Consider the following 27,848-nt stretch of genomic DNA (forward strand, 5'->3'; position numbering starts at 1 on the left):
TGCAGTAAGAAAATAGGTTTTATTTTAAAATTTTATAGAAACATTTTCAGAATACTTAAATAAAGCAGCTGGACAGCAAGTTTCTGTATATATTCCAGACAGAAACTCAAGTACCTAAATTAACAAATACTTTGATTTTACAACACAACTATTCTAACTATTTACATTTTCTTACAAATACTAAAATAGGAACTGATGCCATTAAGATAACATGAAAAAATATTTCTAAAACAGCCTAACTCACACACTGCCATGTGTTCCTACAGAAAAATTCCTAAAGGCATTAGCCCAGATTATGTGCACATTAAGTCCTTTTTAAAAATATACAGTTCCCTTCAACATACTAAGTTATTTGTTTTCTCCCACTACAGTAACATTTAGGGACAAACAGGGCTCAGTCAGCGCAGTTCAATTTATTTTTCCTTTTTTATATCAGAGTATTCCATCTTATTTCAATTAAATTACATACTAGACTTTTAAAATTAGACAGCAAATTTCAGTGTAACTTCTTTGGATAGCCACAATGGAATACCAAACAATCAAATTAGAGAATAGTACAGATTCAAAATATTTCAAGTCGTTCAAATGTTGAATATGATCTTTTATATTTAGGCAATGGTGTACAAGAACTTTGGTACAAGTGCTGTAATAATGCTTATTTTTACAGTTTTCTTTCAAAAGTTTCTGATTTGCTCATAATTTATGTGTGTATAACAGATATCTTTCCTGAAGTCTTTCGTGGCAGGGCTTTAGTTAATGGTGGAGGCTTGTAGAAATACACTGCCATGATCACAAAGATGATTGTGACGATTTTGCAAGCAGCACCTGAATGCAAAGAACAGGAGAGTTTTTACACTCACACTCTACACTCACTTTCAGTAGCAGACGCAGTGTTTCACTCATTTATAGAACTTTATATGGTAAGTTACACAGACCCGAAGACTGAAATTCATAGCTTCTATTTAAATGTACTCTACCTAAGTGACAAAGGGCAGATAAAGGCAGTCATACAGGTAAATTTAGACCCCCTCCATCTGCCTGCCAATTTTTGCTTTGCTCCAGTTCTGTATTTCTTCACCCCATTCTAGCCTGAAGTGCAAATCTTTCTTATTTCCTTGTTTCAGTACTGTTAGTTGTTATATCAATATTCTCTTTTCCAGAAACTAAACCTTCCCACATGGAATACCTGTTAAGTATTCTCTTGTCAGCTGTCTTAAAAGGTTATAGCTGTCTTAAAGGTTATAGAAAGGTGTTTGTGCAACTTGGAAGGCCAAGGAAAAGGGCAAAACAAGAGCGATTGTATTTGATCACAAATATGCCTTGAGATCCTTAACCTCAAGTTGTGACTACTGCTTTTTCAGTTTCAGGATTAGACCTCAGTACTTCAGCTTAAACACTGTAAATATCACATTTGCTGGAAGACAGGACATCTGCCCTTAATCTCAAATGCAAGCTTAGCCTATTCCCTCTCTCCCACTGGCATATATACCTCACATTTGAAAGAACAAATTGTTAAACAAGTCAAGAAACCCAGATAACTACAGAATTATTTCAGTTGGAAGGGAATCTAAAGTCCGTCTACTTCCAACTGTTGTGCTAGGGGCAGGCACACCTTTCCCTAGATCAGACTGCTCACTACCCCATATCTTGAACACTTTCAGGCCTGGGGCACCTATAATTTGTCTGTGCAACCTGTTCTAGTGCATGGCCACCCTCTCAGTAAATAGTTTCTTCCTAATATCTAACCAAAACCTACCATCTGACTTTCAATCCATTACCCCTTTTTCCATCACTATGCTCTCTTATAGAGTCCTTCTCCTTCTCTATCTATCTCTCTTGCAGGCTTTGCTTCAGATAATGAAATGCCTCAATAAGGTCAGCTTGGAGACATCACTTTCCCAGGCTGAACAAACCCAATTCTCTCAGCCTTTTCTTTATAGGAGAGGTGCTCCATCCCTCTCATCATCTTCACACCCCTCATCATGCTCATTGCCCTGAAGACAGATTGAAGTATGAGCCAGTACCTTAAAAATGTAGTAAATCAAGTGTGACAATGAAGCAAGATCAAAGACCAAAACTATTTAGTGTAATTATTAAAAGGGTTTTTTAAATAACCTTTAATATTTACTTACTGTGCTGTTTCTCATTCCATAATATTTTGCTGATCATTTATGAAAATAAGTTTAAAAACACTGCCACCAAAAGTGAAAAGTGTAAGGTTTTATATAAAAATAATTCCCATCTAGCAGACAAGGTCAGTATATATATTACCTAATATATGTATTTAACATAAAAGACTTACTTATGCCCATCAGCAAATAAGCCATTCTTTCATTGTCATATACCCAGCAAACTCCTTTAGTTTCACATTCATTAATATCCCACAGAGTACAACTGTTGTCTATAGCAACACCAAACAAAATTGGTCCAGGAATAGTACCTAAAAAACACAGGAACATGTTAGAATGTTTGACTTACTTGGCATACTAGTTTTCATGCATACAGTGAATTTCCAAGCTGGTGGGGAAAATAAAATGGGAGAACCAAACACTAAACATAACATTTTAATCAAAGTCATAGGTGTCATATTACATAGTAAGTCTGCACCTAAAATCGCTCTCAGTTAATAGGCAGGGTGCAGAGAGTTAATTTATTATACAGCTCTCACTTTATTAAGCAAGAAATTTATCCAAAGACTTGAGCTTCTTAAGTTCTTCTGTCTTCACTGGAAAAAAGTAATTAAAATCAATGGTGAAAAAAGCTAATCAAGAAATCAGGAATTTAACTGAAAGGAATAAAGTTCCTTTCTTTTGATCATACACACCAATCTGTTCCAAAATTAAGAGAACTAAAGTATCATTATGAAAAATGTTCATTTACACATTTCTCACCATTCCTCAGATGTAGCAAAGCTTCCAGTAAAAATTTCACAAAAAAAAGCGGTGTTTAAAATTATTCTTGCAGAGATTTTATTAACTCCGTGTGATTTTTGTGTGTTATAATTCACAAGTGTTTTCCATCCAAGTATAGCAAATTTTAGAATAAACACACCAGGTACATCACTGCATGTCTACCCAAGGCTTAAACTCTCCTAGAGCTATGCCCCTCACTAGGTTTTCAGCCTAAGACCCCGGTGTGATTCTTAAAGCCTACAGCAAAAATATTTTGCTGGTAAGTAATGCTGTTAATTACTGCCTTCTTCAGTCATAGTACAGGCAGTGCAAAAAGTTCTATCACTCCACAGTGAAGTCAGGAGTTAAGAGATATAGCATAAATATCTGAACTCTGAATAAAGTGAAACAAAGGGACCCTCATACAACACTGATCCAGCTTATTTCTACCTGTGAGGATGTTTGCTTTTATTACACTTGATCAGCAGAATGACTTAGATTAATCACGATTTGAATACAGCAAGGCAGAACTCGCACTGTGAGTGTTAGATATGCAATCTCAAAGGAGAGGGAATAGCTGCAGTACTAAATATTGGCAAAAAAATACAATCAGCAACTGTGTCTTGTCCCAGTCTTGAATTAAATATGCCATTTAAAAACTGTTTAATACTAAAACAAGAATTTTCATTATGCCTGAGAAAATTCAAATGCTTGTGGACCAGATAATACATACACTTAGCTTTGTTTTACTTAAGGAGATTCATTTGTCTTACTGAAATGCTGGGGATGCTTAGATATAGAATTTAAGTATTGTATTTCCCACATCACACTCTAATTATTTATGTACAATTATCTACAATCTAAATAAATGCTAAAGTTAGTCAAAGACATTTTAAAGGAAGGAAGAAGAGGAAAATCTCCACATATATGCACCTTTCTTTTAACTTCTGGATTTCAGATGTTACATGAAACTGTTTTCTGTTACATCAGTTCTTCTTATTTCAGCTTTCAGAATAGGCCTTCTTCTGGGGAAAGTAGCCCCAGATGTTTTTTACTGAAAGAATGACAGTTACCTGTATTTGGTTTATGCTCCTAAGAGTGAGAATGCCCTATTAACAATGAATTTGAATCCAGATATTACCTTACAAGTGTATCCTATAAGCCAATGACAGACTGCTTCAAGCACTTCTGAAACCTTTTTAAGGCATTATTTTAAATCTAGGGAAAAAGTCTAGGAAAAAAATGTCAAATAAGTAGATTATTCAGAGGCAAATATTTCAACAAGAAAGTCATACCTAGTAGTCGCAGAAACACTAACTGTACTCCAAGAGCAAATGAGCGCTGTTTATCTGGCACACACCTGTAAACAAGATTTGCAGTTTAACACAGAGTAAACAAGTTCCGCTTCTGTGCTGTGTCCCTCAGTGAATATGCTTTTTCTCTATATATTCTTTTAATCTGTTAATTGCTGAGGGGTTTAGAAATCCAGTGTGCAGAAGAAGTAATTCAACTATTTCAAGTGGTGTTCAGAAAAAAACACAGAAAAAACACCAGTATCGCATTAAGAAATTGTAGATGTAACTAGTTTAACAAAATAGCATAAATAAAAAGGAAGCTTACTATCAGTGTCCTGATATACTGTTGAACATTTTTTCCATAAAACAACCAAGGAAATTAAAACAGTGCTAGGATGCAATCCTGAGCTACTATAAATAAAGAAGTGTTAGGATTCTATTATCCATAAAGGCAATTAAGAGAAGGAGTTCCACATCATGTAGGTGATTATATCTAGTACTAGAACACTGTCATGAATATATGAATTTATGTTTGAAATTGCACAAAACAGGCTCACTGAAAAGATACTGGAATATACTGTAAAGCTTACTGATATTTTAGCTATTTAAATTAGTTTTTGAAAAATTAATCTACTTACAGTCCTTTTTTCCATAAAAACTGTTCCACTATCTCAGCCAAATTACATAAGGATTCAAATATCCAAATGCTACTGCTTAGAATTACTGAAATAAAACTATGCCAGCTCAATTTTGAAGATAATGCAGAACTTCACGTTATTCTGCCCCCACACTAATATGACAAGCTGTTAATTCCAGATTTACACCAAACCTGGACAGGAGGCTAATACAAAGTACTGCTGTAGGATTTTACTGACTTCCTTGGCCTCCTGCCAAAGGGCATCTAGCCACATCCTCACAAAGCAACAGGCTTTGTTTAAAGCTGGTTATCTTTTCACTGGAAGTATTAGAACTACAAGTCAAACTTCAACAAAACAGCTCTAAATTCTGAATGAGAAGCACATTTTAAAAATTAAAAAAAAAAAATCCGTATTTCATGAACATAAGTTTCAGCAATTTGAAAGACAGCAAAACCACTGGTTAACTCACTATCATATTTTGTATTAGTGACCACCATACATACAACATCAGTATAATGGGAAATAGTCTACAGTTCTTGACAGACTACAGTTTTTAAAGCTAGAACTCTGAATTGAGACAGGAATCGAAGGTTGAAAATACAAGTAACAATTAGTCTACTTTGTCCTTTTCTTGATACAATTTGAAATACTGACACTATCAATAGGCTAGTCAAATATTTTCTTCATCCAAGCACACGGCACATTTATTCCTTTTAGCTTTAAGTAAAACAGTCAAGTGTGTTCCCATAAAATAGATTTTGCTACATGCTAGAAAGATTTTTTTAAAATAAATAAAAAACTTATCTACTAACAAGAGCGAACAGTGGTATGACTATGCTCTGTTTAAAGTACTGCTTGCTTACTGCACAACCTTGTTCAAATACCACACTGCAAAGCAAAAGAACTGTATTTCACTGATAGTTTTCAAAAGAATGTCACTTTCCTTACATACCAAAAAAACATACCTGAGAATGGCCACAGTTGTTGGAGTAGTAGCCATAAATGTAAAAACAACAGCAAAAAAGAAGAAGGTCAGGAATAAAGGTAAAAATTTGCATTGTGTTGGACATTTCCCAGGGACAGCTTCATAGAGAAAGTCTTCTGAACTATTTTCTCTTTTTGGTTTCCCAATACATGAACAGTTGTGGTATGTCTACAAATAATTTATAAAGACAAAATTTAGCTCCAAGAATGACACAAAATGACACATTTTGGTAAATTTTCATTACATTTGCATCACACAAGACAAGAATGAACATTGACTTTACCGTATGGGAAACCGTCAATTTCCTGATGAGCACATGACACTAACAGTAATTTTTAAAACTGGCTCACCAGAACTTGACTGATCCACCTCACCTGAGCAAAAGGTATTTTTGGATTTTTGACCTAAAAAGACAGTGACAGCCTCCATTTTGTATGCTTTGTAAGCTTTTAGCTACAAGCATAAAAACTTGCAGAAGTTAAAGGCAAACCATATGCAGAGAGGCAAGCTCTACACTTAAGACTTAAGCAGGAAAGAATAGAAGCAATATAGGACCACTTCTATATGCACATGAACAAATGGAATATGTTCTTCATCTAAATTCACAGAGTTTGTTTTCAAAGAAAAATATAATGTGTCAGCAAAGTGTGAAATTTCGACTGCAAGAAGTAGTTAGTCTCCTACATTTTCTTATGGATAATACCGTCTCTCATTTTCCAATATAAAAAGCATAAAGGCCTTTCCTGGGTCAGCTTGCCTTTTGGATCTCTCTATACTGCTCCCACATCCCTGATCAAGGGTCTATTGTACTAGAAGAAACAAGCACAGAAAGCCACTCAGCTCCAGGAAGGTTTGATAATAATCTAGGCACTTTCATGGCCTACCATTCCTGCATCAGGGGCTACTGACATTCAAGTTTTCAAAACTCACGGAAGCAGGCTGTGATATATACAATAAATAATGCATTTTGCTTAAAGATCTAGATAAGAACTTCAGGTTCTCCAGAGCTTAAGACAATTGCTGACTTTTCTGATTGTCAATTCTATTTAAAGTACATTTATATTTGACTTATTTTCAGCATCCAGAAGTCTGGTAGATGTACACTTGGAGAATAGCATCACACAAGTGAAAAACACTGTGGCTAAACAGTAAACCCTTACAAACAAAAGAAGGCCCAGAAGTGGGAAAGAGTGTTGTGCCCAGAAAACTCACAGAACAAGGCAGGCTGTGAATGACCAGAACTGTAGCAAAGAAAGCTATACAGAAAACAAACAGCTATGCCACTTCAGTGAATCAACAGTATGTAAATGCTTCTCTCTGAGTTCGTTAAGAGAGTGGAAATATCTTCCTAAGTTAGCCAGACCAGCATGAACATGGGAAGTGAAGGGCACGGAGTGTGGCTCACCCCAACACAGAGTATAAAAGGATAGACAACTACCACAAACATTTCAGAGAGCAATGGGCTTGACCTTGAATGCCTTCCCAACAACTGGGGAGGCCCAGCACTGTATCAGTGAACATATTAAGAGACCAGTAGTGGGAATCACACTGGTACCATAAGCGAACTGTGTATTGCAATCACTGGATTTTGTTCAATACAACCTATGTTTGGTATTGGTAGGGAAGGACATTTTGAAATACAGTGTATTTTACTGGAAACCAGAACAAATTGTATCAGCTATCCTCACTGCATAAAGTACCTTTTTCATGTTGTTAAAAAGATATGAGGCACATCCCGCAAAACAGGGAGAAAAGTACTGGACTTCATCACTGCCACAAACTGGGTAGTATGTGGAGCGCAAACATCTGCAGTTAGCATTGCATGGTGCTGTTAAGTTATATAGAGTGCCTGTTCTGAAAAGCAGAAGTTAACAGGCTTTTAATAAAGCAATTGGAAAACAGAAGATACGTAAATAAGTAAAGCAATATTTATAGCATAATAAATTTTAAAATACTCTATTCATTTTATTTATGCACTTAGTTGTTTAAAAATAAGCATAGTAGTTAGAGCTCTAGATTTTCCATTTATAATGCACCTAGTTATTTTTATGCTGTTATTCTATCCAAAGATTATTCCTCCAATTTCCACTCACAAAAGAGATTACAAAATTCTGCATCTCAGCCCAACTCCTGTATCATCCTTTCCCCTCCCACTTAGATATTTAAATTTCTTCAATTTATACTTTCAAGAAAAAAATACAAGGTTAAAACCATTATTTGTTTATTCTACTAATCATACCCCAAGATTTTTCCCCGTTTTTGATTTGAGTCCAGTTGCAAAGCTATCTCATTTTTACTATTTCTAACACTGCCATGCAGACATCTAAATTGTATGAGCACACAGACGACTGCACATGTTAAATGCAGAGTGCAATGACATACTGAAGGACCTTAAAGATTTCCTCTGGCTGTTTAGGGAATAACTAATAACAGAGTTTACTTTAACTCTTGCACACTATATTTACTTTCAATTTACTTCCAATACAGGTAATCATTTGGTTTTATTTATAGTAGTCCCACTGTATTATTGGCATGATAAAAATCACTTCAGTTTGTGCGAGGACTGTCCTAAGGCATAACCAGAGAGAATGAAAACATCCTTTGATTTTCAAATGGTAGTTCATTAGTAAGTAAAGAATTTTCACAGGTTCAGTCAACTAAAACCAGGTTACTGACACTGCCACTAAAGTTTAAATATTGTACTGTAAAATTAAAGTCCCACATTAATTATCTAAATGTTTGTTTATTCGTGAGAATTTGAGATGGCAAAAAAATACTAATAGGAGAATAAGTTTATCTAGGAATTAACTTACATACATTCAAACTTCAAATGGAATATTACAGACATCATAACTACATATAAAATCAATTTTTTGTAGTTCAGCAGAACCCCTCTAAATTAATTTGTGCTTTAAGCCCAAGCAAACTAACTTCAATTCTTATAAGTATGAACTACAGTGCATCATAAGCAAATTCACTGATCAGATTTGTACATTCAGTGCCTTCCTAGCCTGTGAGGCATGCAAGGCCTAGAAGTATTTAATCAATTTGGTGGCATTTGTCCTGTTTACATGTGCAATGTCTCTTTCCCCTACCTCCAAAGAGCGACTGAACACTTATTTATACACAGTCAGATAAAAATACAACAAAAAAAAAAGATAATCCTGGCTTTTATAAAAAAATTTAGCAGATGAAACCATCAACTGCTCATTAAAAAACTCTATAGGAGTTTTTAAACAAGAGTCCCAGAGACATGTGGAAATAAACAAAGGACAGAAATAGTCACTGCATTTCTGTTCCTTCAAGTTCTCAGGGAGGCACTGGGCAACAGGATTTGGCAAAACCAATTCTTTGAAGTGCCTGTTGGACAAAATTATGTTAGTTCTCCTGATAGTGTAATTTCGTAATAAACAGTGTTACTACAAGGAAGATGCTCTTTTCTTTAACACAAACAAGTGATCCTGTAGTCATATAATTCTGAGACAAAACCTGCAAAAGCTTCCCTCACCTTTCTAAGCTATTTTTCAGTAAGAAGATAATGCTTGCCAAGAAGGATTTCTTGAAATTCTCCACAAAAATCTACATCAAATTCCAAGTGAACTCTCAGAGCAGGCTCATAATTTATTCATTTAGAAACATTTGTTCAGTAGCATAAGCAGGAGGCAAACTCTTGGCTGTTCTTGCATAAGTTTATAAATTTATTATTTTTTTAAGCTACTGCTACATATTTTATTTCTTCATGAAAAAGTGTTTAAGAACTGGCACTGTATTAATTAACTGTATTAAATTAATTAAGAAAGAACATTAGCATCAGAACTAACTGTTCTGATGCACACGTCCAGTAAAGTACAATCCAACATGTAACACTGAATAATGGAGAAATGAGCCATTTTTTTATAATGGATACCAAGGGAAGAGATGTACTTCAGGACTGGTTAACTTCCAATTGCTGGAGATAAATAGCCTTTAGCAAGAGTAAAGCTACATAACTGATAAAGTTACACAAAACTGTAAAATACAAATTAGCAGTATTTCACTTAGGATGAACATAAATTCAGCTGTAGGTTTTGTCAGCTGCCTGTTATCATGGGACCTGATATAAAAATACTGGTCATTTCATGTACCATTTTCTATACCGTATCTTCAGCATTTTATTGATGACTACAGATTCTTTTGCTAAATATGTAACTGTAACCTTTCTATAGCCAAAATCTGAATTATAATTCACAGTTCTGAGTTGTCTAAGTCATCTGTCTGCTATTTTCTCAGACACAGAAGCAAAGCCATATTTGAGTCATCCAATTTCAACACTGGCCTTTATATATACTGCCAATTTATATAGCAAGCTTTTTGGGCTTCAAGGTTTTTTATTTTCTTTCAGTCACCAGTGTATGGAACTTTGTTGATTCACTTTGCATACTTTTAAATACCAGTAAATTTCTACTTTCTGGCAACTTGCATGGGCATTAGAGGCTACAAAACCAATTTCCTCCCCAACCCATTTTCTGTGTTTTCATGGTATGTATCATGCTCTCGTGTCAGCAAACTGTACTACTCTTCTTCCCCATCTCATTTAGTTTCAAGTATCTTTTTATGCATTAGAGAAGAACTATCAGATTATGCTTTTATACAAGATTGTGGTATCTAACCTTTGCATAAAATGGGGGATTTGGCAAAACAATAAGAATGTATTGGTAAGTTATTTACCAACTTACACAGCATACAATTTATGCCTATGATTTTTTTAGATGGCATCTAGCAGTCCCTAGGTACTAGCCTACTTGAGTTATTTTGCACAGCACCATCTGGCTCTTTGGCAGACCTTCAAAACAGCTGCTGTTGCCTCTGGCTCTGTTAATTTATGATGGGACAACTGATCACTTGAGAGCAGACTTTTGGAATAGCTAGTTGCACCCTCCTTCTGCTTTTAAACACTGCTAGTGTGTACTATTTGAAACTATGGGAATTGAATAAATATTAACATTAAACCCAAGAGTGCATTAAAATATATTTACCCATTATATGTTTCAGAAACACCTGCAAAAGGTTCATTCCTACATTTAGCAAATAAAAACACAGTGTTTAATATTAAGGCCACTGAACAGGTGCTTATCATGAACTTGATTATGCCTTTGCAATCCATTTTGCGCTTGGAAACCAAGACACCACTTATGACTTGACCTAGTGCTGCTCCAGGAATTAGTACAAGTCCTAGAGGAAAACAAGACAAGGAGCAGTTACATAACAATGCAAAACTTAATTGTGAAGCAAATTTATGCTAAGAAAAAAATCAAAACAGTTACCTGCAAAATGCAGTCCATGTGATACTGTTCTCAAACCATACAACCAGAATCTAACTGCATGAGTAATTTATTCTACTGTTACATCACCTTTAGCCTTCCCAGAGGTTTAACTGGACAGTGTAATTTATAGCTGTCCAAAACCCAACTTCAACACAGCCAAACTAGATGACTTAGGAGCACTATGGTGTGGGAATCTCTGAACACCAGAAGGTGTCTCCACAAAACCAGAAAATTCCATTTCATTCTTTCAGTGGTTTTTTGACATGTCCGTCTTTTTTCTCATACATCTGTTATGAACTTGTTAATAAAAGAACATAAACTATTACACAACAGACAGCACACAAGATGCAAGAAGACATCTACTCAAAGACTTAAAGAAGTCTAGATCAGTGGGTCAGATTTGCTGTCATAGTCCATATAGTCCACAATGATTTATCCTCCTTGCAGTCTGGATAAATAACTGAGCATTTTTATATGGCTAATCTATAATACAGTATACTCAGTATAACTTACACCAACCTGAGACAGTTAACTTTACAGACAGTTCAGGTACAGCAACAAAACTGCCCAGGCCACAGACCTAGGCATTCCACAAACCACAGTCAATGATAGTTTAAATAGTTTCAATGATCATATGTAATGCTTAGACTAATTAGCTTAGTTCAGGTACAGCAAGCTTTCAACATTACTGTAGGTTTTCCTTTAAAGCTGTACATTTAATAAGCACTGCCAATATTTTGAACTCCAAGACATTCAGTCAAGGTCTATGGACAAAAAAATACAACACTTAGTTTTTCACTTCACTCCTAGTTTTTGGTTAACAACTGAGCATATAGTCCAATGTGTTTTTATGTAAAACTTACAGATGCTTTGTTTTGATGCAACAATACTATCTAGTATTGCCCAGAGAAGTAATTCAGAAGGTCCTTCCCAAACACATTTCTGTTGGAAAAAGAGCAGCTCAACTACCATGGTTATATTGCAGCACTCTACAGCTTAGCAAGACACATTCCATGAGTATTAAATCTGCATACTGCAAGCATCTGTTGGCATTATGAACATTTCTGCCTTGATCTGGTTGCTATTCTTCAGAATTAAATGTGTCAATGATGTGAGCCTACTGAGCGTAGCTATTCCATCTATGTTTTCTGTTTCCCCAATACTCAGTTTTTCATAGCTCTCTCCTGTTCTACCTATTACTTCTGCATATCAGATAATAAATAGGTGACAGTAAGCCAACTACAGTAGAGCCAGTTATATAACAGACTTATTACATATTCTGATCAGTCATTTTATTGCAAACTCACTGTTATGTCAGTGTATAATTAAAGAAGAGAAAGGCAAAGTCAACTTCTTATTTGTGATAAGCACTGTTTTTTCCCCTAGCTGCCCTTCATCTTGATTGTTTTAATAGGTACTAAGATACTATTGTTCCTTCAACCAATTTTAAATAAAGGAAATATAAATGTTTTTCACCAAGAATAAGAAAGGAATAAACTACTAGTAAACTAAAAGTTTACTAAAAGGAATAAACTACTAGATAAACTAAAAGTTTCCTCAGCACACAAAATCCCCAGTCTACTTTAAATAGGTAGACTAGAGTACTTAAGTAGTACTAAAGCGCAGGCGAGATTAACAAAAATACTGTTCTGATTACTGCATTCTAAGTACATTCACAAATATCTTATACAAAAAATATACCCATATAATCTTCCACCTCTAATGTTAATGAAGTGTTCAACACAACATATGTAATATTTGAAATTAAAAAGCAATATTACCTCCAAGAGTTGCTGAAAAACTTGATGACTTTCCAAACTGATTTTCTATAAACTTTGGTAGAAATGTGGCAAATCCAGTGGCAACTAAAGCCTCCGAGGAACTGGCTATTATTAGACTCATAAGCACTGGATTCCTCAAGAGTATCTATGGGGAGAAATTATCATAACTCTCTAGAAATTATTTGATTTTGTTAGAAAAGCATATTACTGAAGTTCCATTTCAGAGTATCTACTTTTAAAATATAACGACTTTATTTGGTACCAATCTCAAGCATCAATAAAAAGTACATTAAATTATCAGTAACTCTGAAGTTTTCCCTATCACAACACAATAAGCCATTTCCAAAGACCTCTAACATCTGGAAAATAATTTCATTTCTCAGAATATATTCAGTTTTAGCAAATTTGAGATTTTTCTTACCAGGAGAGCCATAGGAAAGTCTTTAAAATTTTGTCCAATATTGTTGGTCTGAACCAGTACCTGACCACCATCATCATGAGTTTCTGAGATTTTTTCAGCCTGAATTTTTGCAGTTCCTACAAACAGTCATATTTATCAACAATGAAAACATTGAATACCTGCACTCTTAGACAATGTCAAAAAACTACAAAAATTTACATTTCCTTTAGTTGAGAAAGCTCTTTCAGATATTACAGGTCTTCTTGCCTGTTTTATTGGTACAGATTTTCAAATAGATCAATACTTTATTGTTGAATGAAGATTTTTGTTGAAAACATCACACTTCCATTGGAAGGTCTTGGCTGCAAGGAGATATTATCAGGGACATCCTAAAAACTTCAGAGTATGCTGAAACCCCTTTTTTTTTTTTTTAATCATCCTCACATTCTCCCATTTCCTACTTTATTTTTTCTTTTTTTCTTTTCCTCCATAATTTCTCCTTCTATATTAGTATAGCAAGTCCCTTTGGATGCTCATGGAATTTCTACACTGTTCTTGGTGGGTAACACAAAAGCTTTAAATATAGTACTGGGTGCTTAGCTACAAGCATCTTTCAAACTTTGACCACCAAGTCTCCACACTTTGGTATATACTTCCAGTCCAGTCTATCATTATAGAGAATCATAGAACCATGGGCTGATATGAGTTGAAAGGGTACTTTGAAGATCATTCTATTCCCAACCCCCTGGCCATGGGCAAGACCACCACACACAAGATCATCCCTCTAGCTGATTCACCTTGTTTTAAAGGCTGCATATTGGAGGGGGAAACAAAAAAACCCCAAACTTGTCCTCAGATTTTAGTCAAAGACAGTTAACTGAGAAACAAAATCAAAGAGGAAACATTCAGTTCAGTACTCTATGGCCCAAAAATAGAAACAAATTTCTATTCCAAAGTAGCCAAGTATTGCTAAACCTTTACCTGGTAGGTGCTTCGGAAAGCATGAAAAAGGTATTATAAGAAGCCAAATTGCAAAAAAGCATGCAAGAAATCCTATCCACCATGCTCCAAGCCAACGTGGGTCGTCTTGATCCACCTTTGTACTGGAAAGGTAATTCAGAAAAAGCAGGTTTACCCTTCTGAATTACAGATTTCAATGAGCTGGAATATTTTCTTTTAATACATTTTAACAGAAAGCCTTTTAATATTGCTATTTTCTCAGTTTTACATGTATTAAATTTATTGTTTGCTTGTTTAAACCAATTTCACTGGGCAATTATGAAAATATTGAATTCTACCAAAAGTAGCCTTCAACACATTAGTTTGTGTCATTGCAATTTAAAGACTATCCTTTGCCCCTGATTTCAAGATTCTGAGGCATTATTAAATATTTAGAAAAATTCTTCATAATGAATGAGTTACACCAAAACCAATTCAGAAGTTCAGAATGCCACTGCATCAATCTGAAGGGTCTAAAACAGAGGAAATAAAAGTGTAAATGAAGCTGCTGGTTTGAACATTAGTAAAATTTATAACACTTTTTTTAAAAATGGACATGGACTATTATTCAACAAATAGATTTTCTAGCAAGTTCTTCCCTAGGAGTTAAGGATCCTAATTTTCATATTCCTGCTCAAGGAAACATTTCCACAAGACATCAATAGATGCAGCTTAACCCCAAATATACAACTAAGCAAAAGAAAAACCATTTTTTGCTACTTAGGTTTAGAATAGCTAATATTTAAATGCTAGAACTAACTATTTGCACTACAGAGAAACTTTCATGTGCAACGGAGTCACTACTCACTCTAGGAAGTAACTCACTAACTTGAAGCCTTTATAAGTGCAACTTGTTTCCAAGTTAATGAAGCTCTTGAAAACACAGTATTTTCAAAAACTTTTCTCTTCACAGGGAGGAAAGCTGAATATTTTAGTAAAAATTATTAGGAAAAGAAAATAGGAAGCAATGAACTAAGTTGTATCTTACCTTTTTGGGATCTGGATATCAATATAAACTTTAAGCAGCTGCCCTCCTAAGACATAGCCAATAGCAGGACCCAGCAGAGACATAGCATAGCCAACTCCTAGAAGGGAAAATAAATCAAGTTCACCATAACTTCTTTATTTTTTTAAGCTTTCTTTTAATAATGTACTTAAGTCAACTTTAGACCAAAATGTTTCTGTAAGTCAACCTGTTCTTTCACTGTCACTACTTCAGTTATAGCATATAGAAGACAAAAATCTGTAATTATTCCTCAACAAGGAAACTTGCAAATTTCAGAAGCTTCAAATCAGAGGTTCAGCAAAAGGCACTTTACTGACTGCACCTTTAAGCATTATCAGATTGCCTTTCTCCCCATTTTGTGCCTACATTTAAAAAATAACTGGTGAAAAAAAAATAGTGAAATTATAAACATTAGTTGTTAACTGTATTAACCACAATCTTTAACAGCTTTCTCATTTCTATTTTTGAATCTTAAATTGTTTTCTAGATCTTCTAAAACCAGAAGACAGTTACATTAAAGTGTGTGATGTGTGACTGGAGTAATAGCTGCCTTAAAATATAAAGCCAAGGCTCTTAACAGATCCTGACAGTTTTAAAGAAAAAAACCCAAACAAGCAACAAAACAAACACGATGACCCTCTCCTCCCAAAAAAGAAATCACCAACCTGCAACGTTGCTGGTGTAACCATACCCTACAAAAGAGTACAAGATTTTTTTGATGCAGCAATAGCACTCCTGGCCTACCAGACAGATTTCTGTTGCAGTTTAGCACTCACTGATAGCAGGAACACTGTTTCTGCAGATTAAGGCTTGCAATTAATAGTAATTAGATCCATCTTTAATTAGTAAACATGCATTCCATTCCTACTGTCTCCCCAGGGAGAATAATCTGGATTTCTCATTTGTTTCTGAAGTGCATGGATCACAAATAATTTCCCTCTAGTGAGTAAGAGGAAATGATGGGGGAGTCAGGAGGGTGAGAGGGGTGCAAGAGGATAAAGCAATGCAAATATGACAGCCAAGTAAGTAAAAATAAATATTGAGTAGATATATCCCAGGTTTTCCTACATTTCAGAAATAGTGACATGGTCACAGGAACTTTCTGAGTTAAGTTCATATTCATCCTACAGAACTTCAAACTCAGCTTTAAAAGTGCCTATTTTCTCCCACACACTCAATTTAAATACCATTTGGAATTGTTTAACTTCAATGGCTTTAGTTGTCAACGTCCCAGTCCTCACAATAATGCACCCAGTGTAGAGGAGAAAGAATACCAACTTATGAGTTGCAGGCTTACAGCTATTTATGGACCATTTTAGGGGTGGATTCTGGATTTATTTTGATTTTGTGGGGGTTTTTTTTGGGTTTTGGTTTTTTTTTCCTGCATTGCACAAGCCTTCTTGTATAAGGTAAAGCAACACAACATACTCAAACACTTAATACATTGCATGAAGCAAGGAAAATTATCAAGGCTTAGTTACCTACCCCTCACTTGCATTCCAGTTTTGTTATATTAGGCAGAATACACTGCTCTTCCAAACTCAACTCAGTTCCCTGAAGACTGTGCACGAATTAGTTTATTGTATTGGTCTTTTTTTAAAAGTATAAACACTGACACCATTCTCCTGAGTTTTCAGGTCACTTCTTATTCCCCCAATTATGCAGACAACCCTAATTCTGCTCCATTTATTTCACTGGATTCAGGGGAGGAGGCAGGGGAGGAAGAAAAAATGTAGTATTATCTCTCTCAAAATAAAGAAACAGCAAAAACAAAACTTGTCTTTTTCATCTAAGAGTTATCATAGGCACCTATCCTGTTTGTTGACATCAAATGAAGTAGCTTGCCTGGGAAAACTGAAAAATTTGCATGCAATCTTGGTGCAATGATGTGGTTTGTTGGTTTTTGATGATTTCAATTTTGCCCCTTAAAATATTGTTTTTGTTTGAAAACAGTCCTGGAATCTGAGATGTCCTGAATTCCTCCTGCAAGTTAGAAGTATAGGTAATATGTTTTTAATCAGCTTACATATGAGATGGGCAAAATAAGTATCTTCATACCCACAGAAAACACACTTAGACTGCAATGAACTTGGCAATAAAATGGCATATAAGCTAGAGAGTGGTGACTGAAAAAGATTAAAAACCGTTGCTAAGTATTAGTACTCCTTAGTTTTAAACAGTCCCAGTGAAGCAATCTCTGTACTTCCAGTACAGCCAATTGCCAAATTTATATGTGGCTAGAGAACTTAATTGATCAGATGAGGCACACCAGTGTTTATGCACACCAGTGTTTATAGCCTACTATTAGAAAGTAAGTAAATAAAATTATTAAAGGATGTAATATGATATAGCTACTGACCTGACTAATACACAGTATTTTTCAACACCTGTAATTAAAAAGTAAGTTTTTTGCTACAACTTCTTCTGTTGTTAACAGACAAACTACATGAACCATTTAACAATTTTCAGTTACTGACATGAAAAGGTGACAGGAGGGTGCTCAAAGTAGCTTTACCATGCTCTAAAAAATGCAAACTGAAAACACTTGGTACTTAGAGCAGACTAATATTTAAATTGCACAGTAACTGATGTAGAAATGTTTTATGCACATAAGTAATAATTACAAGATTGTTTAATTAGAGGAGTTAATAAAAACATTTAGAAGGCAGTGCAGTCTATCATCTATGCAGACAATGTTCTATAAACAGTTTTAAATTTACCTATGTAAAGGGAAGACTTGTGTTTTGGGACACTATCATCAATAAAAGCTGTCCCCAAAGTATACAGAGGAGTTCCTCCAACTCCCAGCAGCAGCTGTCCAAGAATAAAGACATACAGATACTTGTGAAGTGAAGAGTTTGTGCTTGCACTGCAAGTGGCATTAGCGAAGGTGGTTTCTGCAGTTTGACATGTGTCTGAAAAACAGAGACAGCAAGACTTTACAATTTGTTAACTAACTCACAGTCCAACTCAAAGAATAATCTGTACTGAAAGCTAAACTACAAAAGAATGCTGTTATGCCAGGCTCCTGTTTTAATTTTCACACCTATTAACAGACCCAATATTGCAGTGCCAAGCCTTCTGTGATACCATATCCCCCAAAAGATTTACTAGCAGGTCTTGGTTTTTGTTTCTTCTCCAGAAAGAAACAGGAATGAAATTACCTTATAAATATGCTTTGGCTTGTTGAAAGTATTACTGACCACATGTATGAAAAAACCAACCAACCAACCAGCTGTCAAATGGTCATTCCACAGGTTATGAGAACTCCCATGTAACAGACACATCATTGTATTTTTGTACCTTATAACAACTTCCACTCTTTGGCGACAGAGCAGCCTGCACAACCTGAGGAAACCTGCCTGATGGAAAGTGCAGTCTGTCAATAGCAAAGATAATCCTTCCTTTGCATTCACTCTTTTGACAAGTGTTTGCCTATGAAAACCTTAAAAACCTACAGCACTCTCTTATAGAACACACACTGCTATGCCTCTAAAAGGAGAGGTTAATGTAAAGCTTCTGTGTGCACACACAGAACGAGAAAAGCAGTGGTACAGCAGCATAAGGTTGTGTCTGCTGCTGTAATATTTGGCACTACAAGGAAGGAAGAGAAAAGAGGAACTGAAAACAGGGAGTACTATATTGTCCTTTCTCTTGCTATCATTGCACTTTTGGTAGCAGAATATCAAGAGACAAGACATAGGAATACCATTTCCATGGTTCTCCTCGTAAAAGCATAAAGCCCTAAGGAGGAGGATAAACCCATATATTTGGTAGTTATGAGCCCCACTGAATAAATATAAGAAAATACCATCCAGATCAGATAAGTAGACTGATTAATTCACACTATTTCACTACAAAATTATTACAGCCTGTATTTTCCTTAGATCCTTTTACATTTGAGAACACTTTTTACTTAGGCAAAGAAGAGGCAAGATCAATCCACACAATGGGCTCACAAAACAAAGCGTAAGGAAGTGCTGGCCACACATCAGGTAGAAACTAGGAATCACATTTGCTGTCACAGAAATATTGAAGCATGTTTAATTTTTAAAATAAAATCCGAGACTGAAGTTCAAAGGTATATTGCTTATAGTATTTGCAGTTTTCACAGCCCTCTGTGCTGTCTAATCATAAGTTGATTCTGTTAAGGACGCACCAGCAGGGGGAGCCCCTGACTGCACATACTGGAGCCAGCTGAGGCACCGGCAGCCCATGCAACCTGGAAATGTTACCAGAACAAAGAGCTGGTCGCACCCGGGTTACAAATTTGAGTCTAAAACCTTTCTGGAAAACAGGAAACATATTTTACGGTGGATTTAACAAAAAGGAAAGAAAAAAGAAAAAGAAAAAACAAAAACAAACAAAACAAAAAAAAAAAACCAAAAAACCAAAACAAAACAAAAACCAAACCCACAACACCAAACCAAAACCCCAAAACAGTAATAGGCAGACAATTGATTAGCAAATCTTTCAATATGAAATGGATTAGACTATTTAGACTATTTTATTTCTAGGAAATGGTATAATGATAAATTATGAAATAGATTTGTAGAATAGGATATGTGTATACTCAGAAAAAAAGTAAACTATTATCTCAAGATAAAGCAGTAAGTTCCAGGAAGTCTGTAGGACACATACTGGAGGAAAGATGTATTTTATATTTCAGACTAGATTTATTAATTAATATGGCACACACATTAAATATTGCATTGAATTGTACTTTAAAGTTATCCTGCATGTAAAACTCATTGTACTGACATATAACAGACAAACATTAATAATCAAGTAACCAGCTAATAACTAAGACCTGTTCAGAAATAAATTAAGTGATATATTTTAATACAAAGCATCAAATACAAACAATAATTAAAAAAAATAATTAGGATCTCTAAAAGCAACTCACACAAATAATTAAAAGGAACACTTTTGGGGCGTGGTGCTATTAAATTCTGCAACTAATTGTACAGTTAAAATGTTTCATCAACCTCAGAACTAACTAAACCAGACAACCCATAATCCTGTGCTGTCGTTTACTTAACAGTTAAGAGACGCTGTTGCACTGTACCTTAAGATTTATATTGACTGCCACAGTGTCAACATTCCCTACATTCACAGTAATTTATTTTTGACAGTGTTTTGTTTAAGTCAGCTTAAGATCTTAAATGTGTTCACCAGCAGCAGAGCATAGGCACCTGCATTACAACAGTCAAAACAGCAGGTAAGCTGTCAGCTGATAGTGCTACGGTGAAGAAACACTTGCCAATTCAAGAATTCCCCACTGCTTTTAGATTTCAAAAGTCCATGTGAAACATGTACCTAATAAAGGTATTAATATATACTGCTATCTTCAATGATGGATGTTGGATAAAACAGTAACATGTTCCTTGGGATTTTAACTAAAATTGTTTGAAAGGGGCAAGATCAGTTGGAATAGCTGGTAATCTGCTCTCCCACACTGTCAGTATCTTGTTCCAAATGAAGAAAAAAGATCAGATTTAAACTTTTATGTATTAAGTTCAGCTTCCCTTTAATCAAAGGGAAGTACAAAGGTCAACACTGAAACCAAAATTATAGGGAAATGGGACTGTAACAGAGCCAGGAGCAAGCAGCCTATTGTCCCTCTCCCAAGAGCAACAAGTAATTATCTGCTCATAGCCCCCAAAACACTAAAGAGGTTTTCTTCTGACCTTGTTCAGTTAAAAGTTCAGTTAATTTCCATTTCAGAGTCTCATTTATTAGATAAGAAAAAATAGCTTGCCCAACTTTTTAAACTAACATGTAGACTGTTCACAGAAGTGGACAAAATGATTACTACTGAAGATATTAATTTGAGAATCAACAACCTTTCATCATGTTGATTAATAGCTACTGATTTTTTTTTGTGAGCATTCTAATATGCTTAGTCATTGAAGGCATAATTTTGATTAAAGACTGCAATAACAAGACAATCGTAAAAGATTAAGTCATCCTGCTTTAAACATATCTAAACATTTCTGTATTATAGGTGTGTCACTAAATTGAAATACAAATAGTTGACATTAATCACACTGTGCTAAGTCTTGTTTTGTGAGAAAGGTTTAAGAACTGAGAGGTAGCTACACCCATGACTTAAGTACTGCTTTGCTCAGTATGATTCAGTACTACTTGTTTCCTCTCTATTTCAAGTAAATCCACAAGATAAAATCAATTTTTAAAAGAACTTAGAAAAACTTGTTAATGAGTTAATCAATATGCCTTTAATAGTTCAAAACCACAAAGAAATGCAGGCAATAGTTATCCTTCAGGTAAGATGGTACGACTTAATAGTTTTAACATTTCTCCTGCCTGCTGACCTAACTTCATTCCTAGTCACAAAGCGATGCCAGATAATTGTTTCTTTAGCAAATTTTGATTGCATTCATCAAGGCAAGAAAAAAAAAGCATTTTATTCAAATGTTGCTTAAGAGCAAGAACTGATATTGACACTCAGATTGCTTCTGGAAAAATGAAGTTTACTGTGCAGAGAGTTCTTGAACTTCTGTATTTCAAAGAATCAATTTTCAGTTACAGCACCCTGTTCAGGACATTGACAGAGATTAACTGTGTTGTAAGGAGCTGCAAATAAGGAGTTGCACCGAGTTAATACAGAGATTTTAATTTTTTAGAGTAATTTTTAAAACTACTGTAAGCTTACCTTCAATTTTACCTCCATATTGGTATTTACCACTGCTGAAGTGTGGTAAGGAAAATACAAGTGAGCCCAATCCTAGCATAAATGCTGAGAAAGCAAGCCATCGTGGTTTGTGCCCTCTTTCTCCAAAGTAAGATACAAACAGTGACAATAAACAAAAAGCAATGTCATAGCTTGCAGAGATTAAGCCAGTGAGGGAACTGTTCAACTCGTAACGCTTCTCAATCGTTGAAATACTAATGTTAATCAGGCCATTTACCACAATACCTAGAAAAATAAAAAAAAAGGAGATAATTAGTCAAAGATACTTTAATTCAATGGAGTTGCAGAGGTAAACTTAAAGGAAAGGTTAAAATTAATATATATTTATACAAGGCTGCTTTATAAGGTATTTATTAGCTGTAAAATACAGGTACATAGTAGGTCAGTGCAATACAGTGCCAGCTTAGCCAGTCAAATTGCACAGGACCTATATATTTATCTGAAGCACAGATTTTAAACAGAATGCATTATGGTGACATAAGATACTTCAAAAATTAAAGGTATTTTAGTCAAGGTAATAACTTGCATTAGAATACATGCTATAACTGAAGCCAGTTCAAGACACAGTTTTCAACTTACTGCAAACAACCTGCAACCACAAAGGGAAGATAAAAGAAGGTGAACAAACATGCATCCTGCATAATATAAAGAAGTGTAAAGCTATTCAATAATTCTTTGTAACTGTTTCAGAGCAACTGAGGTGATTTACTTCAAGAGAGCAAAGGTCTGTCCCTTGAATCTGTAACTTCCCTGAAAGTACAGAACAGCCTGGAAAGAAGTCATTGCACAAGCTGTCTTATCCAAGCACAGATGAACTGCAAAAAAATTAAGTGAAAGTAGAACTAAGCTACAATTGCCAGTACATACTTAAACACTGTCTGTCCATTTTTACAAAAGCACTGTTTGTAGACTAACTTAAATCTTCTACACTGCTTCACATTGTGCTTCTGTGAAAAAGACTAGGTAGTTAAACTTTCATGAGTTTGGTTTTAGCAGTCCCAAAATAGGACTCACAAGATAAATAGTTGTAATTACAACACTGTCAGATAACTTTATCATAGTCCAATTAAATTGTGTCTAAAATAAAATATATACCTATAAAACTAGTTGTGAAGTCTTAGAGTCAGAGGTACAAACATGTTTGAGTTCTGTAACCTTACAGATGACTGATAAGGATATTCTCTGACACAGGCCCTATAGTTACTGTTTTTCTATTGTCTAGCTAAGAAGAGAATACAAGACTAGTGACAGAAACGTGCTTAAGTTAGTTCTCAACAAGCATTGCACCATTCATAAGTACAACTACTTGAGCTAAGCTTCAACAACCCTCAGAGCACTCTAATATATTAAAAAAATTACTCCAAATAAACCAGCCATTTTTTAATACCCAAATTTCAGCTTTCTATATGGAAACAACTCTTGGCACAATCTTAGTTCCAATACCCTACTATCGTCTTTATTAAGGCTGACAATTTCACCTGACAGTTTAGTTATCACACTTAAATTCATGCAGGATTGACACAAGTATCCAGGTGTCCTTCCAGTGCCTTTAGTTACACATTCAGCAACTTTATTTTCCTCTTAAGAAGCATTAACCAAAGAACAATTCATAGCATGAAGGAATGAACAAACAAGTTTCTCCCATCTGCCAGAACTTCAAACATTTACTAAGGCTTTAAAACACTTGAAGGAAGGTGTGCTACACAGGAAGTGGATTACAGAGCTAGAAGGCATTGTCTTTTACAGGTATTTTAAGCCACTACCTTTAATTTATATTTTAAAAGCCATAAAGCCTTCCATTTAATTATACTGGATAACTCAACTTCATCTGTAAAAATGCAGATGTGATGAATGACAGCGTAACTTCTCCAATTACTCCAGTCATTAATCACTAAAGTCTCTTCAAGAAAGACAGAACCTGGCTGATACTAACTTGATCTGAAAAACAAATTCTGTAAGGACATCCCAACACTTAAAATTGTAGTATAGAAATTACCAACCAAAACCTTGTTGTCCTGCCACATCTGTTAGAGATTTAGGTACAATGTGTACTGATGCATAAATTCCAGATTAATTATAAACCAACTTTATTTGCTATCTCAAAACACAGGGGTATTCTTTTACTTCATCCATTCAACAAAAATATGTGTTTTGCAGTTGTCATAAGAACGGTGGCTTTAACAACAGGCACATAAAAATAACTATTAAAGATGCCTTGGTAAAAGTACCAGATCACATCAGCCTATAAAATATTAGTGATATTCAAAGATTTTAGATAGATTAAACTGGATAACCTTAAACTGTGTTCTGTTGTTTTATTTACTAAAAAATTATTAAGGACACAAGAACTAAACAGTCCTTCTTGTACTCAAAATAGTGAGATAAATCCCTTGTTTTCTACTACACCTATGAACTGCAGCACATCCAGTTAAGGTATTACTAGATGCAATCATATACTCAGGCAACTTTAAGTGCCATACAGAAAGCAGGTATTAGTCATGTAAAAAAAATCTAGGCAAAGAAGTGTTTTGTATTCTGGAAATACAGGTTTCACATGTACTTGAAATGGAAAGAGCCAGACAAGAGTTAAGTTCCACATGAAATCTTCCGAGAAGCTGCAATACAGTATATCAGGCACTAATGACACCAATCTATTTTTGAGAACAGCTAGAACATATTCTGACAAATACATGCTTTCAGTTAGATTCACAACATACCAGGTCACTACAGATAATCATCCACTATGTTTCACTCATTTTAAAAGTCTAGCAAAACAACTTACATTCAGCAAAAGTGTGTATGGATTACTCCATTAATCTTCAATGCATTAAGAAATAATCTTTTCTAGAGGTGCATTAGGCAAGTTTAATAGGTATAGCTTATCTTCCTCAGTGATGGTTTCTGTAATTTGGAGGGTAAATCAAATTATTAGACCCAAACTAGAGTTCAGTATTAGGTTACATAACTTCAAAATCCTAGTTGTGTTTTGTGTGCTTTTATCTAAACTCTGAAGCTACAAGACCTGAATATTTTCACAAAGTTTCACACACAAGCCTGAATTTCTTGCTGATGAACCTTGTTTTTTCCACATCTCGAAAAGAATTGCAGCTTATCTTCAGCACCCAGCTTCCTTTATGTTTTAAGCAAAAGAAAGGTTCTTCAGAAAATATCTTCAGAAAGGTTCTTCCAGGTAACACATCAGGAATATCATAAGATCTATAATAATCATGCCTACACCTGCTTCCAAAATAAACATCCTAAGTTTCTGTCCTTTAAGGCCCTAAACCTCAACTAGATTTGATAGGTGCCTGGCATACATATAGAGTTAGATAACAAAGGCAGTATTTGGATGAGTGGCACAAGCAACAGAAACAGCCTCCTCAGGGGAAAGAGATTCTTATAATACAAGTTGTTTTTATATGGCTGGGAACCTATCCAGACTACAACAAAGATTTCAAAGTATGCTAAGTTTGCTATTCAGCTCAGCAATCAGATCAGAAGGACTGATTTTAATAAATTTAGACACATTAGAAATATTCAAGACACTGTATTTAGTTTAACAATCTTTTCAGTGTCATATTCAGGGTATTTTTAATTGCCTATCCCTATTCTTAAGCCACCCGAAAAATTTTTATGTGTATTCTAAGAGTCTCCCACTACTCAACTACTATTGAAACCTATGATGTAAAAAGTTCTTCCACAGACACACCCCCACTTCTTTTTATTTATAGAGAAAACAAATTTGGCAGGACAACTGCAACAGGAATCATCTTCTGACCTTACCAGCTGTAACATGACTTTTCAAATTCAAGCAAGAAACAATAAGCTTATCCCAAGACTTTCCAAATACTTCTTTTCTAAAACTAAACCTATAACCTAAGATCAGATCAGAACCTAAAGGGGATAAAATCAGAAAAAGTTCACAGAAACACATACTAAGGCACTAGTTCATGCAAGGACTCTTCAAGCATCACAAGCAGCATTAAAATCCTTCAAGGTTTTAAGCAGTCTCCAATTTTCTTCTCCTCATACCATTCCAGTTGCTTCAGTGTGGTTCCCCATGGAATGGAGCCATTCAAACCATGCATTTCTTTGGTATAGGCTGCTCTCTCCTCTAACATTAAATAGCCAACATTCCCCTCCACATCTCTGTAGAAATCCCTTTATGAGTAACAAGGAGCTTCAAAGCAAATTGTTCACTCTTTTCTTTCCTAGCTAGTCAAATAAACTTGAAGGGTTATGAATACAAACCCTTTGGTAGACAAGTATCGAAGATTCACAAACCTCAATTTTTTTCTATTTTTTACAGTAATTCTTCTCCCCCCACCTCAGTCAACATTTCTACTTTCTAAGTCTAGACTTGCTAAGGCCCTAACCAATCATAACAGAAAACCAGTAACATGGACGAGAACCTCTGAAGCTGAACAACAGGAATTTAGGGCAAGCTAAACTTCAGGTTACTCCCAAGGTCAAATTAAATAATTGGTTAAGTTTTAGGAAGATAGCTGCACTGGGATTCACAGAACAAAATCACACGGTTTTGCTGTTTTCAAATTTACCTAAAGTCCTACCCAACCAAGCCAGGGTAGTTTTCAATTAGCAAACAGGTAAGAAAATAGTGGGGTGCTACAATTTTATAGTTATATTGGTGTTTTAATCCCTGATTTTTAAGTCTCTGCCTGTGTGTGCACATGAAGCACTATTTCCCTCTGGCCAGTGGGGATGCAGCATTGACAAGGGCATGAAGCAAAGAGCCCGGAGGTGCGTGGACTCCGTGGTCAATAAAGTACATGGCAAAAGAAAAAAGGACAGAGTGAAGTACAAGGAGTAATACGGTGCAACTTCCCCATCCCGGGCACAGAAGAAAGTATACTTTCTTCCCCTAGTCAAACCATTACCGTCACTGTTCAGCCACAGCACTACAGGAACCCTGTCTCTCCTTACCCACCACCCAAAACATCACCACTCCTTCGCCGCCTTCCCCAGCCCCGGGACGGTGAACAGCGTGTGCCCTGGGCAGCAGGGACAGGTTACCTTGGAAGATGGCCAACAGGCTGTAGGCAGCCAAGTACCCCTTGGAATTGTTGCAGAACTGCAGAGCTCTGGGGGTGCAGCGACCCCACCCGCAAGGCCCCTCCTCGGGGCAAGGGCCGGGCCCGGCGGGGGCCGTGGCGTCGGCACCTGCCCTGGCGGGGCCCGCGTGGCACAGCTGGCCGAAATCGGAGCAGGGTGTCTCGAATGCCGGGTTCTCTATACCACCGCCCTTCATGGCGCCCAAAGCCGTTGCCTGCCGCGGCTGCGAGCAGCACCCGTGCCCAACGCTCCGCTAAATACCCCGAGGGCGGCCCGGCTCCGCCGCGCAGGTGGCGGTGCTTCCACCGCCCCTCCCCGGCCCGCCCCGCTCCTGCTCTGCGGCCGGCCCTACAGGGGCATCCCTCCGCACCGCGGCCTCGTAACATCAACAGGGTTGAGAGATTTACTGAATGTTGGCGGGTGGACAGGCATGTCGATGTTCTCCAACAACATTCTTTCTGAGGGAAAAAAGAAGTATAATAATAACAATAAGTCACGTATCTGAGAAAAGTCATCGGGAATGTTCCTTTCAAGAAACAGAAAAACCCAAAGACATTAAAATGTTCCATGTAAGTGTTGCAAAAAGGGAAAAGTTGCAAAATGTACCAGATACAGTACTTTCCCACTTAGGGCAACATGATTTGCCCATAACAAAACTCTGGATATTTGCAGATGCTATCCTTTTGAAATATTACTCTCTTCCTGTACCTCAGAAAGTTCCCAGAGTTCCCAGTCATTAAACACATTGACTCAGTTGCAGAT

At 35.9% G+C, this 27,848-nt stretch overlaps 1 protein-coding gene across 2 annotated transcripts; it reads right to left on the reverse strand.

Annotated features, from left to right (window-relative positions):
- Positions 1–27,323, reverse strand: SLCO4C1 (solute carrier organic anion transporter family member 4C1). 2 transcript variants are annotated; one of them, XM_039705706.1, is made up of 13 exons: positions 27,048–27,323; positions 21,975–22,238; positions 18,019–18,213; positions 15,281–15,377; positions 14,275–14,396; positions 13,315–13,430; positions 12,894–13,038; positions 10,825–11,020; positions 7,510–7,663; positions 5,790–5,977; positions 4,187–4,251; positions 2,303–2,440; positions 1–825 (listed from the first exon to the last, which is right to left on the reverse strand). In XM_039705706.1, the coding sequence occupies exons 1-13, from the start codon at positions 27,280–27,282 to the stop codon at positions 701–703; spliced, it is 2,040 nt and encodes a 679-aa protein (XP_039561640.1). In that variant the 5' UTR covers positions 27,283–27,323; the 3' UTR covers positions 1–700. The 2 variants fall into 2 exon arrangements, with proteins under 2 accessions (XP_039561640.1, XP_039561641.1); XM_039705707.1 differs by lacking the exon at positions 27,048–27,323 and adding an exon at positions 22,593–22,660.
- Between the last annotated feature and the right edge of the window lie 525 nt (positions 27,324–27,848).

Source organism: Passer montanus, unplaced genomic scaffold (assembly GCF_014805655.1).
Source record: "Passer montanus isolate IOZ18808 unplaced genomic scaffold, ASM1480565v1 scaffold182, whole genome shotgun sequence".
In the NCBI taxonomy this organism is placed as follows: domain Eukaryota; kingdom Metazoa; phylum Chordata; class Aves; order Passeriformes; family Passeridae; genus Passer; species Passer montanus.

Coding starts and splice junctions, on each gene's coding strand:
- SLCO4C1 (XM_039705706.1), bottom strand. CDS start 27,282: ATGAAGGGCGGTGGTATAGAGAACCCGGCATTCGAGACACCCTGCTCC. Junction 22,239..27,047: donor CCTGTTGGCCATCTTCCAAG/GTAACCTGTCCC, acceptor TTATTTTTCTAG/GTATTGTGGTAAATGGCCTG. Junction 13,431..14,274: donor CTTTCCGAAGCACCTACCAG/GTAAAGGTTTAG, acceptor GACTGTTTGTAG/GAACTGCAAAAATTCAGGCT.